At 48.7% G+C, this 17,709-nt stretch overlaps 1 protein-coding gene across 12 annotated transcripts in view; it reads right to left on the bottom strand.

The window, feature by feature from the left end:
* The window catches only part of LOC115402422 (uncharacterized), a 654,628-nt gene that overhangs the window by 471,633 nt on the left and 165,286 nt on the right, over positions 1 to 17,709 (bottom strand). For 11 of the 12 annotated variants that reach the window (XM_030110961.1, XM_030110960.1, XM_030110966.1 and 8 more), the window contains one exon: positions 17,264 to 17,532. The exons of the other annotated variant lie outside the window; for it this stretch is intronic. In XM_030110961.1, coding sequence (XP_029966821.1) covers positions 17,264 to 17,532 — 269 coding nt within the window. The remainder of the gene's footprint in view (positions 1 to 17,263; positions 17,533 to 17,709) is intronic. 12 annotated transcript variants of the gene reach the window in all.

The following is a 17,709-nucleotide window of genomic DNA, read 5'->3' as shown; positions in this document are numbered from 1 at the left end:
ACATTAAAGAAGATGACAGAATACAGAAGCCAAACAGGAATAAAGCATGTGAGGTGACATAAGAATAAAATAAAATAAAATATAATACAAAGTAAGAATCAATAGAAACAGATCAATGAAAGACGACTGTGGTGAGAAAGTGAAAAACAGAAAACTAGAAGACAATTTAGAGAGTGAAATGACAATAAAAATCAGTATTATTGGATATCAGGTCTTAAGCTGCAGGAACTTTCTAAAAGCTCCTGGATGCGACCAGACCAGAGAACATCTGTCAACATCAGCAGCTATTAACAGACCTCAGTGTGGAGGAACACTGGAACCCTGAAGTTCCTCCTGGACAGAAGGTTCCTCACCTCCATGCTGTCAGTGTTCTCCTGATCCGTGGATCCAGGTTCTCCTCTGACATCTGGAGCAGCTGGAACTTCATTGGACTTGGCTTTGACAAGAGGATCAACTTCCTGCTTCAACTCTGTCACGTCTTTCTGCAATTCCTTCATTCTCTCTGGTATTTGCCAACTGTCAGAGAAATTTTCAGTTTCCTCCCTCGACCTGCTCAGACCATCCTGTTGAGGCGTCTGCAGTATGAAGTGAAACAAAGCAGAAAGTAAATCAATACCAAAGCAAACCAGGAACTATTGGAACAAAACAAAATACCAAAAACTCAACAGTTCAACTGTCAGACTGATAACCAGGAAGTGGGCGTGGCTTCCAGGAAACAACAGCATTAAGAATTTTAATGGTGGTGGCTCTGATGGAGGTCTGGAGGTGGCGTCATTCTCCTGTCTTGTCTGCTGTGTTCCTGGTTGTCTTTTATTTTTTTTATGTCTCTACGCCTCACAGCGCCCATCACTGGATGTGGTCATTCTTCCTGATTAATTCAACCAACAGCTCGATAATGCAAACATTGGGGAGCTGCGGCTGTCCCGTCTAACTCTTTTTTTTTAGAGTTTTAGACTCCTGCAGCTGTTGTAACATGTGCTCGTCTCTAGTTATTTTACGTTGTAATGTTTTAAGATCACTTTCTAGTTGCTTTTTCTTTTAAGGCAATGCCTTTTTATTTTGACCACTATTTCAATACAGTTACCTCTCAACACTGCTTCAGCACCACCCCTTAAGGTGGAAGGAGAGACTGAACCATGACCATTAATTGTACAGTAACCTTCCATTGTGTCTTAATTGTTGTTGTCTGGTTGCATCTGTAAACATGGACACATTTAGCCTCCAGTACCTAAAGTGTCTCTCTGAGTTTTGGCTTCACTTCATTCGTACTGGACCAGGATCAGATCATGTTATAGGTTCCACGGCACATTACTGAAACAAAGCATTGTTCCATATCATTTATGAAGGTTTTGTTTTGAAATGCACAACATTCTAGAGTATGAGCCCTTTACTGAAGAAAAAATGTGAAATGCTTTGTTCTTGGGTGAAGTGACCTCCAAACATGTACAAGTTCATCCAGCACATATTTGACTGCTTTGGATTTACGGCTCGGGGGTCCAGGCTCCTGGGATAATTTATCTTTTTTTTCCTCAGAACATGTTCTGGTCTCTGTCGGTAGTTTCATCACCTGAGTCGTCCTGACCAGATTCCGATTTTCATATCAATCAGGAGTTAAAGTTTAGCATAAATCAGCCAATCAGAGCTCCTCCTCTGCCCACGCGATGCCGTCATGTGACATCTGGTTTACAGTGTTCAATATGGAGACGTCCTGCTGGAAGCTTCAGAACGAGATTTCAGAACGCTGTGGGGGACGCCACGTTAGCTCCGCCCATATCTACAGCCCATGGAAGAGACATAACAGACGAGCTGTACTCAAACCTGCACTGTTCAGTCCCAACCTGTACCCTGTTGGACCTCCATAAGCAGCATTTTTGATGAAACAATACAACCTTTTAACAGTTACTGTTGAAGGTTCAATCAAACATCAGACCACATTCATGTTCAGCAACAGTCTTCAGTCACTATCAAAGAAAAATGTTCCTGAAGCTGAAATAATCCAGGATGAAAGTGGAAATAAATCTGTTACCTCTGACTGGGAGGCTCTGAAGAACGTCTTGATGTCAGTCTTCATGTTCCTGTTGAATTTACATTCGAGCAATTTGTCGTGGTAGAACAGACAGTCCAGAGTCAGTCGGACTCTCGGGTCGGTCACCAGTCTGCTGCTGGGAGAAATCACTCGCTCAGGATTGAAGGTGTGATGCATCACCACCAGAACGGCTGCTTTACCAGCTGGAAACAAGATGATTAGCATTAGCATGACTCAACAGATGTTAGCTTCTCTTTTTTAGAGCTGGCCTTCGGGTTCTCATGTCTGTTTTTGGCCTTTTCTGCACAGATTCTCTGAATAACAAGTAATATTTTAGCTTATTATTCAGGAAAGTCATCAGACATTTGCAGTGATGGACAGAGCCTCATAGGAATGTAACAATACCACTTCTTTAACCAAGAGTACAGACCTTCAGCTACTTGCTGATACCGTGTACCAATACTATCACTAACTTTCAGCTAGTTCCCGACGTGTTTGTTGCGTTGGGAGAAATTAGTTTGATCAACTAACAATTGTTTTTTTGTGGATGCTGGGGGACTCTTGCTGTGCTATCAGTGTTACTGTACAATGACAATCAAGATTCATCATATCAATACTTGGAACTGATACGAGTTCATAGATGGATAGGATCTTTAAAGGACAATAAAACTGTGTCGTCCCATTCAGTGCTAATGAAAGAAATCTTTTCAAAGACGTACAGTTGATCAGAATAAATATCAATTCATTCATTTTCCATGTTGCTTTGTCCTTTTCAGGGTGGCGGGGGCCTGGAGCCAATCCCAGCTAAGTAAGTAGTGGGAGAAAGTCAGAGTACACATAGAGAATGCATGCACACACAGGGAGAACATGCAAACTCCACAAAGAAAGGCCCCAAGTCATGGATGGTATTTGAACCCAGGACCTTCTTGCTTGTGGCACTAATTAGTGTGCCACTGTGTGGCCTCAGAATAATTAGGATCTAAAAATAAATAGTGCACAAAACAAGGGATCTGCTGGCTGTGAGTAAGATAACAACAGTTCACATCTGGTAGGAGTTTAGTGTATTTCCTGTCTCTGAAGTGTCTTCAAGTGTCTGTTTAACTTTATTGTCATCAGCGCCTCCCTGAATGTGACAGCTGAAACTGGCGATGTGTCCCTGTGAGTTAGTGGTGATGAGTCTCGAGAAGATGCTGTTTTCTTAGTCTGTTTATCCTCACTTTATTACATCTGTCATGCCTCCCACAGGGAAACGGGTCAAACAGCTGAGAACCGGGACGTAATCTGTCCTTGATAATGTCCTGAGGTCTGCTGACGCACTGGGTGGAGTAGATGTCTGTGAGGGGGGAGGACAGAGAGGACGGCCACTGATCCTGTCTGCTGTTTGCTCGTCTTCTGCAGCCTCAGTCTGTCTGCCTCAGTGCAGCTCCTGAACCAGGTGGAGTCAGTCTGTCAGCAGGCTCTCCATGGACGAGTGGCAGAAGGCCAGCAGCAACTTCCTGTCCAGCCTGGACTTCCTGAGGACTCTGTCATGTTTTGTCCTCTCTGTGTTTGTGGTGTTTCCAACGTTGTCTCTCGTTTCAGGCCCTATGGTTTCCCCTCCTCGTGTCTGTTTGTTGTTTTCCTGCCCTGATTCGTTCACCTGTGCCTGAGCAGTCACTGCCGTCACCTGGTGGTCTGGGCTGATAAGGGGTTCTCTGTCTGTGTTCGGATCTTCTTGTTGTCTGCCTCATGTCTGTGTGCTCATCATGCTCCTGCTGTGGCAGCTCCAAGTCCTGAATTTTGTGCCTGAGTCCACGATGGATTCCTCTCTCTGTTCAGGGGACTTTTTTGGACTTTCAGTTTGTTACTCCTTGCTGTACTCCGACAGTGCCCGGCGTCTCGGGCCCTCCTCCACGCACCTTCCTCCCTCAGACCTGACAGACTCCTCGGAAGTACTTCCTGTCCAGGCTGGACTTCTGATCTGGACTCCCAATGTGCGGGCTCTCTCCACACACTCGCTGTTGATGGTGTGTGTGTGTGTGTGTGTGTGTGGGGCGGGTGTCGGTTCGGTTCTGTTCCTTCTGAAGTCTATGATCTGTATTGTTTTGGAGGTGTTTGGTGTCAGGTTATCTATCTTCACACCAGGCTCTCGTGATCTCAATCTGCTATCTTGTGTCTTAAAAGCAAATGTCCACAAGTTCTTGGCGGATATGTCACCTTACAGGCATACTGGAGGATCCTGAGAACCAATCAGCGTTGTATGGTTTCAACTCATAACCGGGCAGTCACAATGCCAATCAATCTGGGAATGCATTTGCGTGATGACATATCATGTCGAGTCGCCGCCTCTGTGCGCGCTCTTACGCTCATACGTAATTCCCAAAGGGTTATTACTGACCGATGAAGAGTCCGACATGATTACAAATGTTTTAATCCTATGCGGAAAGAGGACGCTCCAGCTACGCGGATGTAAACAAACTGACATGCGGCTGACGTGCGCGCTCGCCGCGCATGCGGCGGAGAATCCTGGAATATGTCTTTAAAACTGAAGCATAGAGTCTGTGGGGAGTGCAGTGAGACACCACCTCCAACACACTTCAGACTGGCCTACAGCAGCCTACAGTATCACAGATGATAGAGCATCTTCCAAAACTATCGAAGCTTCAGTTATTATCCAGTGTGGTTTTCAAAAGGCTGATCTCTGATCTGACGAATCAGGGACACAAGATAAAACATTACTTACCCAGAAGATGCTCCATGGCCTCACTGATTTCCGTTTCAACGATGACGGGACAGAAAACCAGACAGTAGTCAGCTTCTTCAGGAGACGTCGCCTCAGTTTGACCCAAAGATTTTAAGGTTTCAACAACAGATTGATGAGCTCCGTAAGTTATTCCTGTCAGGATGATGAAGAACTTCTCCCAAGATTCTGAAAATGTATGAAAAAAAAAAAACATTTAAATCAAACTTCACATGAAGAATGATTTTTTATTTCTAAAAAATGTTTCAAATTTTAAGCTGAATTTTTTACAAAATGCTTGAACTGCTTCTGTGTAAAAAGATCACTGGATAAACTGGAATTGTACTTTACATTTAAGTAATTTCAGAACAAAACTGCACAACACACTGCTTTTAAATGCCTTATTGAGTTTTTTGTAAGATGCAAAATGCCAACATGACTCTATCTTTCTTAAAGCTCGTGTCCGGAGGTTTTAAAGAATCAGAGTTTTTTTTAATCCAACGTCTCAGGCTCCGCCCTCCCTCTGCTTTCATGAGCGACCAAGCCCCGCCCCTTTAATTGTGCACGCTATTATCCGTCGGGTGAAAATGAGAGCCTCCAGTCCTCCAGCATCCTCCATGTTGAGCTGTTTACGGTGGATGTTCAGCAGACAGTGGATATATCTGCTGCAGAGCTAACTCTCCTCTGCTGGGCGAGCGGCCGTGCTCTCTGGCTGCTCCACACGTTGACTGACAGCATGACAAGGTGGAAGCTCGAACTCTATTGGCTGACGCTGACCGGTGCTTTTTCGGATAACATGGGGGTCTATGACACGAAGGCGGGGCTCATGAATACATTTTTATATTGCTTTATGCTAATATTATATCGTAGTATCGAACCAGACTGACACATTTAAGCTCTGTTGAAAAATGATTCATGCATTGGAAACGAACGGAAACTCCGGACACCAGCTTTAAAATCTAAATTGTGAAAAATTGTCAGGTCGTTTAGTTTTGCACTTTAACCAAGATTTCATCTTATCTGAATTGCATTAATTTTCATTTATTCAACTTGATTTTAACATGTTTCAGGGAAAAAGAAAACACTGAAACGAGAGACGTTGCCTTCTGTTTTTTCCACTCATTTGCACCTCTCTCTCGTCTCCTTTTGTTTTTGCTTGTGTTCTCTTTTCTTGATTCTCTGAGTGATTGCCTCCAGCTTTTATGTGTTCTTTCCTTCAGGGAAAAAAAAAAACAGGAAGTAGCTACGGAAGCCTGAGGGACTTTGCACTATTCAAAATTTTGACACCAATATTTTTAATTTTACTGCAAGTGAATATCGGCACTAAATATTGGTTATCGGCCTCCTTGACGACCGATAATCGGTATCAGCCCTGAAAAATCCATATCGGTCTGTCTCTCCTAAAAACAGAGTTGATGATTTCTCACCTGGAGCTTTGTCCTCTGACTCGTCTCTGAAAACAAAGAGAAAGTTGAAGTGAACACAGTTCAACACAGTGACAGCAGATGAAGCTGCAGCCTCTCAGACGCCTCTCTCACATTCCCACACTCTCATAAAGCAGAAGATAACATACCTGACAGGAAGTCCTCCTGCCATGGCTGGCACCTGTCAAAGAGAGAAGAGTGTTTATCTTTCTATAGCTGCATTTCCATGACCTGAGAAGTTTCAACACTCTCCTGAGGTGGTTTTTCAGGCGTGTTGATCAAGAAGTATCTTGCATAAGTGTAAAGGAAACGCTTTATCCACATTTACATGTCAGCAGATGTGACGTCTGACGCTGTGTGACCAGTCTGTTCAAGTAAAGATGATGTGGTACGGTTGGACAGAGGAGGAAACGGAAATATTTTCACACGATTGAAGAGAAAAATATAAGCTCCATCCTGCTGCAGTGAAATGTGGAGTTTTACAAGGAAAATGCCAAATGTGTTGTTCCTCCATCTTCCTTGAATTGTATGAGACTTATGTGCTAAACATTCAGTGGCAACGTCTACAAATCACAATTGAACTTTAAAAATTTTCAAAAGTCACTTTAAAAGTTTAAAAGTCACTTTAAAAAGTTCAGACAAGATCGCGGATACAAGCAGCTGAAATGAGCTTCGTCCCGTAGAGGTAAGGGGCGACAGCAGCTCAGGGCAGGTCATCTTATAACCGGAAGGTTGGCGGTTCGATCCCCGCTCCCGCAGGCGTAAAACTGTCGTTGTGTCCTTGGGCAAGTCACTTCACCCACCTTGCCTAGTGTGAAAGTTGTGAGAGTGAATGGTTGGTGGTGGTCGGAGGGGCCGATGGCGCAGATTGGCAGCCTCACTTCTGTCTGCCCCAGGACAGCTGTGGCTGCAGAAGTAGCTTACCACCACCCAGTATGGAGAGAATGAATCATGCAATGTAAAGTGTCTTTGAGTGTCTTTGAAAGCGCTATATAAAACCAATGCATTATTATTATTATTAAAATCCAAACGGTAGTGTCCCCTGGAGACAGATGTCTCTTTAGAGCAGGGGTCAGCAATTAGATTTGGCGTTGGGCCACTTTTTTTTTTGGGCACTTGAATCGCGGGCCGGGGGTTGGGGCTCGTGCACCCGTCCATCCGCGAACCGGAGAGCGGGGGGTGTGGCGGTTGGCGGTGACGGAAGCATGCACCTGCAGACTGAGGGGGAGGACAGAGGACCGTCAGTTTGGGGTGTGTGCGTCTGCTCCAGGGCCCGGGGTACGCGTTGGAATCCTCTCGCGGGCCGGATTGGATGGTTCGGCAGGCCACATTTGGCCCGCGGGCCGCTAACTGCCGACCACTGCTTTAGAGGGACAGGCTACGAGGACTAAATGGTGGACATGTTTAAACAAGAGTTGGAGCTTGTTGCTGAAAACGAATGGTGAAAAACACCAGTGGAGACAAAAAGCTGCCCAGTAATGATAGGACGAGTTTGATTTCTCTCCCAGCTAATGAAGACTTCTTGATAAGGGCCTGAATAATTCTGGATATTACATTTTTTGTTCAAATGTAAATAAATGCAATTTTTTTCCCACACGTTACTTCTTGTACATCATCTTATCAACTTTTGGAAAATGCCTGTCATATCTTTAGGTTACTTAACGTAACCCCGGTTCTCAGAGTAGCATGAGTGAGATGTCTCACTATGGGATACGCCCCCAGCGTATGCCTCAGAAGCATTTATCTCACTACGCCAATCCTGATTGGCTGGTGATCGCGACGCCCACCGAGGGTGGAGCCACCTACCCTTTAAGTAGCCTGCGTCATCTACGCAGCGTCACTCAAAATAAGCACCTCTTCTCGCTTCGCCCAGCAAGAAGGGCTGTCTGGTGAGACATCTCACTCATGCTACTCTGAGAACCGGGGTTACGTTAAGTAACCTAAAGTTCTCTTTCATAGCATTCGTTTCGATGTTTCACTATGGGGTAATGGAAACTCCCGTATTGCCAGAAATGCTTATCTCGATTGACCACCAGCTCTCAGGAAAGGCCCTCCCCCCTGCCCTAAGAGAGCCCCGCAGTCAGTACTGCATGAGCCAGGCTCAGAGCAGGGATGTCCAGCTTATAAAAGCGGACGAAGGTGAGTGGTGAAGACCAGCTCGCTGCTGCACAAATCTCCTGAATTGACACCCCTTTGCACAGGGCCCAGGATGCAGCCAGGCCACGTGTAGAATGGGCCCGCAGGCCCACAGGGGCCTGAAGACCTTGACACGTGTAGGCCAGGGCGATCGCTCCCACAATCCAGTGGGAGAGTCGCTGCTTCGTGATGGGTCTGCCCCTGCAGGGGCGAGCCCAGGACACAAAGAGCTGGTCACCTTCCCGAAACCCCATTGTCCTGTCCATATAAATCCGCAAGGCACGGACTGGACACAGCATGTGCAGCCGCCGTTCTTCCGGAGAAGAAAATGGCGGTGGAGAAAATGCTGTAAGAACAATAGGAGAGCATGAGCCCACCACCTTGGGCACGAAGGCCAGGTGGGGCTTCAGTGACACCCTGGCATTCCCAGGGGCAAACTGAGTGCACGAGGAGTGCACTGAGAGTGCATGAATGTCACTAACACGCTTGGCAGAGGCCAAAGCCAGAAGCAGCGCTGTCTTCAGAGACAGATGCTTCAAGCTCACCTCCTCCAGTGGTTCAAACGGAGCTCTGGAGAGCCCATGTAAAACCACCGCCAAGTCCCATGGGGGCGCCAGCGGCCTGCAAACAGGAAGCAGCCTGCGTGCCCCTTTCATGAAACGGCAGACCAAAGGATGCTGGCTGACCGTTTTTCCACCAAACCCCACATGGCACGCGGCAATTGCAGCCAGATACACCTTTATTGTGGAGAAGGCTTTACGTTTGTCAATCAAGTCCTGCAAGAATGACAAAATAACACCAACAGTGCACTGAAAAGAGATGTGTCCTTTTTTCTGACACCACTCCTCAAACACCCTCCACTTACAGTCATAAAGAGACCTAGTGGAGGCTGCTCTAGCACTCTGAATAGTGTCAATCACATTCTGAGGGAGTCCAGCAGTATTTAAATTACACCACTCAGGGGCCAGGCCCAAAGAGCCAGGCGCTCCGGATGTGGGTGAAAAACTGCTCCCCCTGCCTGTGACAGCATGTCCCTGCGGAGGGGAAGCTGCCATGGCTGCCCCGACAGGAGCTGATAAACCTCCGCTAGCCAGTGCATGGCCGGCCACTGCGGAGCTATCAGAACCAGCGTGTGGCGATGCTCCCTGACTCTGTCCAGAGTCGGGGGAATCAAAGCCAACGGGGGAAAAGCATACAGGAGGACCGACGGCCAGACGTGCGCGAGCGCGTCCACGCCGAGCGGCGCACCTGGATCGCGTATTGAGAAAAACAGCGGACATTGCGCGTTCTCTCTCGACGCGAACAGATCCACAGTGGCTCTGCCAAAGCGGGCCCACACCTGCTCCACGAGGGCTGGATGTAACATCCATTCCCCGTAGAGCGGCGCACCCCTGGACAACAGGTCCGCCCCCCGGTTCAGAGCCCCCGGGACATGGGTGGCTCTCAGAGACCGGAGGCGGACGCTGCTCCACAGGATCAGTCTGCGTGCCAGCATGTGTAATTGCCGGGAGCGCAGACCTCCGTGACGGTTGATATATGCCACCGTCGTCGTATTGTCCGTTCTCACCAGGACATGATGTCCCCTGAGAAGCGGGAGAAAGCGTCTCAGCGTGAGAAACACCGCCAAGAGCTCGAGGTAGTTTATGTGAGCGCGCTGGAGATCCTCGCTCCAGACGCCCCTCACGTAATGGTCCTCGCATATACCACCCCAGCCCGACATGCTCGCGTCTGTGGTGATCACTTTCCGGGACAGGACGGGGCCCATAGGCACCCCTGTCACCAGACAAGCCGGGTGGCGCCAGCGACGCAGTGCCATTACGCATTGCGCACTGACCGTCACCCTCCGTGCACCATGACGCACGGGATTCAGCCTGAGGGAACGCACCCACAGCTGAAAATCCCTCATGTACAGACGGCCGAGCCGGACTACAAGGATGGCCGAAGCCATCAGGCCCAGTAGTCGGAGGCATAATCTGAAGGGGACCAGATTGCGCAGGGTGAAACGCGAGAGGCAGGCTCTGAAAACGTTCACCCTCGCCGCTGACAGACGGGCCGTGAAGGACACCGAGTCGAGTGATAACCCCAGGAAGATTATTTTCTGCACTGGAGATAATACACTCTTTTCCGAGTTTATCATAAAACCCAGGTCGATCAGGTGTTTTATGAGGATGTGCGTTTGCGCGATGGCGTCCTCTCTGGACCGTGCCAGGAGGAGCCAATTGTCCAAGTACGTGGCCAGCCTGATGCCCTGTCGCCGCAGCGGGGCAATGGCCGCTTCCGTACAACGCACAAACACCCTTGGGCTCAGAGATAACCCGAAGGGCAGCACTCTGTACTCGTAACAAACACCCTGAAAAGCAAACCTCAGATATTTCCTGTGAGGAGGATATATCGGAATGTGGAAATATGCGTCTTTGAGGTCGACTGACGTGAACCAGTCGTTCCGACGCACCATACGCAGCAGGGATGCGTGTGTAAGCATCCTGAACTGGTATGTTCTGAGGTATTTGTTCAGAGCCCGGAGATCCAGGATTGGGCGAATCCCGGTCCCTCCTCGTTTGGGGACCAGGAAATACCTGGAATAAAAGCCGCTCTGACATTGTCCGGGAGGCACCACGCATATTGCTCTCTTTTCCAATAGCGAGTGAATTTCCTCCTGGAGAACACGAGCTGACTCTCCGCGCGCCTGAGAATGCACTATACCAGAGAAACGAGGGGGAACGGCGGCAAACTGAAGCCTGTAACCCCGCGATATCGTTCTCAGGACCCAGGCTGAGCTGGGGAGCGCGGCCCATCTCTCTGTCCTCAGGCAGAGTGATGTGACAGCGTCTGTCAGACCGCCTGTCACTGGAGACTCCATAAACGGTGTTATGGCGCCCCCTAGTGACAAGATGCGGTTGCAACCGGCGTGCGCCACTGCGCATGCGCTGGGTGTTAGTGCATTGACAGGTCCGGTGCAGCTCCGGGACCGGAGACGGGACGTCACCCGCTCCGGAACCGGGAGCGACACCGAACTGTTTATGTTCTTGTTTGTTAATTGTGACTGCGCCCTCGACCTGCGGTCTGGATGCGGCAGTGGGACACTTTTTATTAAACAAGAACAGTGAAGTGTGCTTGTGTGACTTCGGGGAGCGCACGCAGTAGCGGGGACTCGTGGGCTCCGGAAATCGAACCAAGCACGCTGAGGAAGAAAGACAGGTGGGGCTGCTGAACGTGCAGCCCCGGCACCGGTCTGAGGAAGGAGACCATCAGGTCGGCTTCTTCTTCTTCCTGGCCTGCGGACCGGCAGTCTGCTCGTTCTGTGACGGCAGAGCTGCTGTCGCTGCAGTGGCCTTTCTGGGCCAGCCGGACCTCACCTCCTGTCTGGGTGGACCAGCAGGGGCAGGACGGGCTTTCGGCCGTGTGGGGATTTTAAACTGAGGGAAAGAAGGACGTGCCGTAGCCTGCGCGGCGCTCTGCCGCGGGGCTGGGGCAGGTGGACGCTCGGCTTTGCGCGGGAGGCAGAGCTGGAGAGCTTCATCCTCCCTCTTCTTCGCCTCGCAGCGCTGCTGCATTGAGGCGAGAGCGGAGCCAAAAATGCCGTCTGGTGTGATCGGCATGTCCAACATGTCCTCCTTCTCTCTGTCCGATAGGTTAGACAGGTTGAGCCATCTGGCTCGCTCCTGTAACACCATCGTCCCCAGAGACTTACCCGTGGCCTGGACCGCACAGCGCTGCACGCGGAGGCAGATGTCCGTTATCACGGTAATCTCGTCCCACACCGCTGGGTCAGGTTTGGTCGCCATGTCCTCAAACAGCTCCGCTTGGTAAGCGGAGAGCATGGAGGAGACATTAAGCGCCCTGACAGCCAGTGCTGCTGCCCTGTAAGCCCGCTCAGTCATGGCGGACTGGACGCGGTCCGCTTTGGAGGGCAGCGTGGGATCCCTGGATGAAGCGGCTAGCCGCGGGTGCAAATGTGCAGCGACTAGCGGCTCCATGGGGGGCATACGGAGAATACCGAGCTTCTCCATGCCCTCACAATCCAGGGAGGAAGCTCCGTGGATGGAGCTTCTGCCGCTGAACGGGTGATCCTTCCATGAGGAGGACAACTCGTCGAGCAGCTCGGGGAAGACGGGGAGCAGCTGCTTAGCTGTCCTCGCAGCCTGAGGGAATTTCTTCCCTTCATAACGGGACCTGGTGGTCTCCGTTATCGCTTCAGGCCAGGGGATGTTCAGCCGGGATGCAGCGCGTTTACACACGGTCTGCATGTCCATGCTGACAGCGGAGGGAGCGGGCGCGCTCCCCTCCTCGTCCCCGAGGACAGCCTCAGCGCCTGGTGTGGCGGGCTGAGCGGCAAGCTGAGCGGAGGGAATGAGGACATCGTCCTCACTCTCCTCCTCGGATATGAGGAGCTCCGAGATTGTCTCGTAATCATCCTCATAGTCCAACTCCAAAACGTCTTCCGCGAGCGGAGTCGGGGCGGCTAGGTCCAGCTGGGAGCCCCAGCTGCCGCTAGCGCGCGGGCCGACAACCGCATCGTCACCTTCCTTCTCCCCGCTGGTGACAGGTATGTCACCCGCAGGAATGAAGGGGCCCTGACCGGACGAGCTAGCTTGGCGTGCTAGGCGTCGTCGGAGACTCTTGGCGGTGAAGCGGGCGCAATGCTCGCAGGAGCCTGGGGCCTCGATAGCCTGCCGGGCGTGTTGCAGCCCGAGGCAAAACGAGCAGACCTGGTGTGAGTCGCGGCTCGATATCTTATTGCCGCAGGCGCAGGCCCGGGCCCCGGAGTCTCCATCTCCTCTGGTGTGAGAAGCGTGGGCGTCCATCGTGGTTAGCTGGAAGCTAACCTGAGGCGCCGCGAAATTAGCTGGTGTGCTAATTCAGAAGGACGGAGTTAGCTGGTGTGCTAAACCGCGTCCACCGTCCCGTGGTGTGGTCAGGTAAGGACTCTCCAGGCTATGGTGAAGGCTGGAGGGTCGCGAAGTGTGGCAGCTAGCGCTCGGCGAAGGAGCAGAGATAGCTCCGTCTGTGAACAGTTAAGCTAGCTGTCACTGAGGATAGAGATATGCTACACGAAGCGAGAAGAGGTGCTTGAGTGACGCTGCGTAGATGACGCAGGCTACTTAAAGGGTAGGTGGCTCCACCCTCGGTGGGCGTCGCGATCACCAGCCAATCAGGATTGGCGTAGTGAGATAAATGCTTCTGAGGCATACGCTGGGGGCGTATCCCATAGTGAGACATCGAAACGAATGCTATGAAAGAGAACTGGTAAATACAAATGAAAAAAAAATGTTTTGGTTGAATAAAAGCAACTTTTAGCCTAAATTTTCCTGGAATATGAATAATTTGGGCTTAAATGTGTCTGCATCATGGAAACGACTCAAAAAAGATGTAGATCATCTGCCAGGCCTTTAGGGGGCGCTGTAACATAGCTAGAAATTCATCGGGGAAGAAGATACGGGCTGTGTTCGAAACTGCATACTTACCTACTACTCATACTAACTTATTGAGTATGCAGTGTGTTTACACTGGCAGTATGTGATTTGTGGGTATGCGAGAAGTTCCCGGATGCATACTGCATTCGCCAGAAATTTTGAGTATACATTGTGAGTTTACTACTCATACTGAAATACCCAAGATACAACGCGACGGACAGCGGGAGAGCGGGAGCCGATGAGCCAATCTCCGTTGAAGAGCCGAAAAAACTCTCCCTCGGTAAGGCATCGTAACTGGTCCAATTCCGTTAACGGGACACCGGTCCAAACGGCGATGTTAAGCGACATATTTTGCTGAAAGATTGGCTTCTTGTTTTCAAAGTAAAAGCACAGATTTATCACTGAGGTTTTTGGCATTAGAAAGGGAAAGGGGTTGTAGCAGTCCCCAGAAGAAAGATGATGGAGATTTTTTGGAACGGGTGGAAGATGGTTTTTAGTGTACATGAAGTAGTGTCAATGTACACCGCCATGTCCAGCAAGGTTCAGTGGAAACCACCATGAAAACTACCAGTGTATAAACAAACAAATACAAAATATATTTGAATCACATAAATAAAACTACAGATTAAATTGCATTGTCACACAAACAGACCTCGCTCCGCTTTCCCAGGGCTGCAAAATGTTCTTCTTAACCAAAGTCCATGGCTGCAGGCTCCATTGCTGCTTGTAGCTCTCAAGTATGTACAAAAGGAAACCGAAACCAAAAAAAAAAACAGTCCATTTCCGCTCACGTGAAGAACAATCGGTTGTGTGCGAGCGCCATCCAGTGGATGACTGGTAAAACAACAGGTCCACACAAAAGGAACTAATATGATCAAATAACATCCATTTACAGGGGTAGTGTATTTTTGTGAATATAACCAGAAGTGCGTTGCTCACTGCGGCTGGCTTAAATTTCGCTGAATTCGTCCGAACAAAATCATAAACGGCTGGTATTCAGACAAATAAATGACACACTCGGGCTCTAAACAACCACTTTGTCACCTAATTTTAAAAAAATCTCGATGTATATATATATATATATATATATATATATATATATATATATATATATATATATATATATATATATATATATATATATATATATATATATATATGGACTGGGTATGCAGTATGCAGTATGGACAGTATGGGTATGGAAGTATGTAGTAGGTAGTATGCGGTTCCCAACACAGCCATGGAGTTCCACACTCTGCTGCGCTCTGTTAACAAACGCAACACAAGAAAATGGCGCTTTATTAAACCAAGAAACATCAGGAGCTTCTGCAGGACGCTGGGAGACGGACTTAAATTGATTCTTACCGCATTTTGGCCATTTCCCTGTCCCGTTGGACTGGAATTTGCCAGGAAAACTAGTCCGTTGTCCATATAAGTCAAGGTGTCCACTCTGTTACTTGCCTGCTCACAGTCTGACAGGCTTAATAATAAATATTAGGGATGTGCGATACCACTTTTTTCAGACCGATACCAAGTACGAGTACTTCATCTTCAGTACTCACCGATACCGATACTTGCATACCGATACTTTATACACATAAAATTTAAAATAATGCAATGAGATTATTTTTGAAAATGAATTTTATTTCCAATAAAAAGGCAGCCCAGCCACTATGTTTAAGTCCAAAATAATAGTCTGAAAAATAAAACAAGCAACTGAGTTTGCACTTATTTAAATGAAATTAAGTGCAAGATAAAACAATTTCTCTGAGTTTTACACTTTACATAAACTAACGGCCCGAACGCACTGGACGCGGAAGCGCCGCGCACGGCGCTTCTGATCGCCTCCCATGTTAACCTATCTAACCGGCCGCACCTCCGCTTCGTTCTATTTTTCACGCGAGCCGCGAGCGCAGGGAGCGCCATATGTCAAGCTGGATCAAGCAGATCGGACCAGACAGGAAGTTGGAAACAGAAAAGGCAAGAGAATCCGGTCAATTTTCAAAATATAACAAATTAAATAACGATTAGTTACGGGCGGTGTTGCTCGTCCGTCTATAATTTGTCACTTGGGTCTAACCACAAGAGAGATGGACACACAAACAGACATACGCATGTACGCACCCAAACACACACACACACACAGACACACACACACACACACACACACACACACACACACACACACAGCGACAGACATTCACGTGATGCAGAAAAAAAGAGGACAGGAGGAGAAAATGTTTCTCCACAGGTCACCAAAACACACACATCCACTGGCAGAGCGAGACAGAGGGAACAAACGTGAAAACCGAGAGCTGACGGAGCGAGCCGAGTGCAGCCGATGTGTGACCAGCGCGGAGAGCGCAGGCAGCAGATACGCCTCCAGTGCGAACAGCCAAGCGCCGGCGCGGAGGCGCACACGGCGCCTCCGCTACGCTTCCGCGTCCAGTGCGTTCCCGGCGTAAGGTTTTTAAATGTACTAATTTGAATGATTTTTTTATGAACTAAAGTCAAAGATAGAAAAACCCCCGGGTTTAAAGAGTTGCTCGTGTTATTTGTGCTGCTCTGCTCTTCAGTTTCTCGGTCTTCTGCAGAGTTTGCCGTCGAGTTGCTGCCGGAGTTTTCTTTTTTCCAGCACAACAGCGTCAGACTCTCGTCCACAAGCTTCGCCCTGAGGTGTTTAAACAAATTACTCGTGGTAAATTAACAACATCGCGCACCTCCTTTAGCAATTTTAGCATAGCAGAGTTCTGCAAAGCTCGGCTCGTTTTCACTTATATTAAAGAATTTCCACACCGGCGGTTCTGGTGAGACGAGCAGCCGTTCTGGATTCATCCTGTTGTCTCTGCTCTGGATGAGACTCATGGAGAATCAACCCGCTGCAGTGCAGCCCTGCGCCTGTCAGCGCTCCAGAGAGGAGCTTCTTCCTCTGTCATGTTTGTCGGCAGCTTGCATCCCATTCGGTTGCACTACTGCCAACTGCTGGTGAGGAGGGCTTACTACTCGTGGGGTTTTCTTGCCGTGAGTATCGGCGGCTGGTATCGGTAGCCTTCACGAGTACCCGATACTTTGGAATAAGGCCAGTATCGGCCCGATACCGATACCTGGTATCGGTACTCGCACATCCCTAATAAATATCATCATGATTTCATCTTGCGAGGTCTCGGCACATCCCTACTGTACAGTGCCGTCATGTTTTCCACAATCACTGAATCACTGGACACAAACTGATCATGATTGGTCGACAGAGCGACTGTTCATGAAAGAATGTCAGAGGATGCTGGACAGAAGAGAAACATGACCTGAAGTGGGGCAGGGACCTTTTATGAAGCACATTTAGGAGGGTTTCAGGGAAAAGGACGTTGGGAACAATTGGACCAAACAACCTGCTGAGTTTGACATGACTTCATCCACCATCACCATCATCATCATCATCTTCATCAGGTAGACCAGAAAGTTGTTGGTCTGATGATCTGAATGAACAGACCTCAGTGTGGAGGAACACTGGAACTGTGTGGTTCCTCCTGGTCAGAAGAGTTCTTACCTTCTTGCTGAAAGTGTCCCGATGGTCCATGGATCTCACTTCTCCTTTACTGTTTGTAGGAACTGAAACATCTCTGGACCGGGATTTGACAGGAAGAGCACCTTTCTGCGTCTGCTCTGCCACTTCTTTCAGGGGTTCGGTATTTTGTTTTTTCAAAGCTTCTATTTCTTGAGCATGTCCAGCTCGTACTTCAGCATTTTGGCTTTTCTGGGTGTCCATTTCTTCACCTTTTTGTTTTTTCAGAGCTTCCATTTCTTTAGCATTTTGATTTTTCTGGGCTTCCCTTTCTTCAGCATTTTGATTTTTCTGGGCTTCCCTTTCTTCAGTATTTTGTTTTTTCAGGGCTTCCATTTCTTCACGCATTTGTTTTTTCAGGGCTTCTATTTCTTCAGCATTTTGGCTTTTCTGGGCGTCAATTTCTTCAGTGTTTTGTTTTTTCAGGGCTT

This window comes from Salarias fasciatus, chromosome 15 (genome assembly GCF_902148845.1).
Source record: "Salarias fasciatus chromosome 15, fSalaFa1.1, whole genome shotgun sequence".
Classification (NCBI taxonomy): Eukaryota; Metazoa; Chordata; class Actinopteri; order Blenniiformes; family Blenniidae; genus Salarias; species Salarias fasciatus.
The sequence above is the reverse complement of the archived record's forward strand: the minus strand, read 5'-3'. Positions and strand labels throughout refer to the sequence as shown.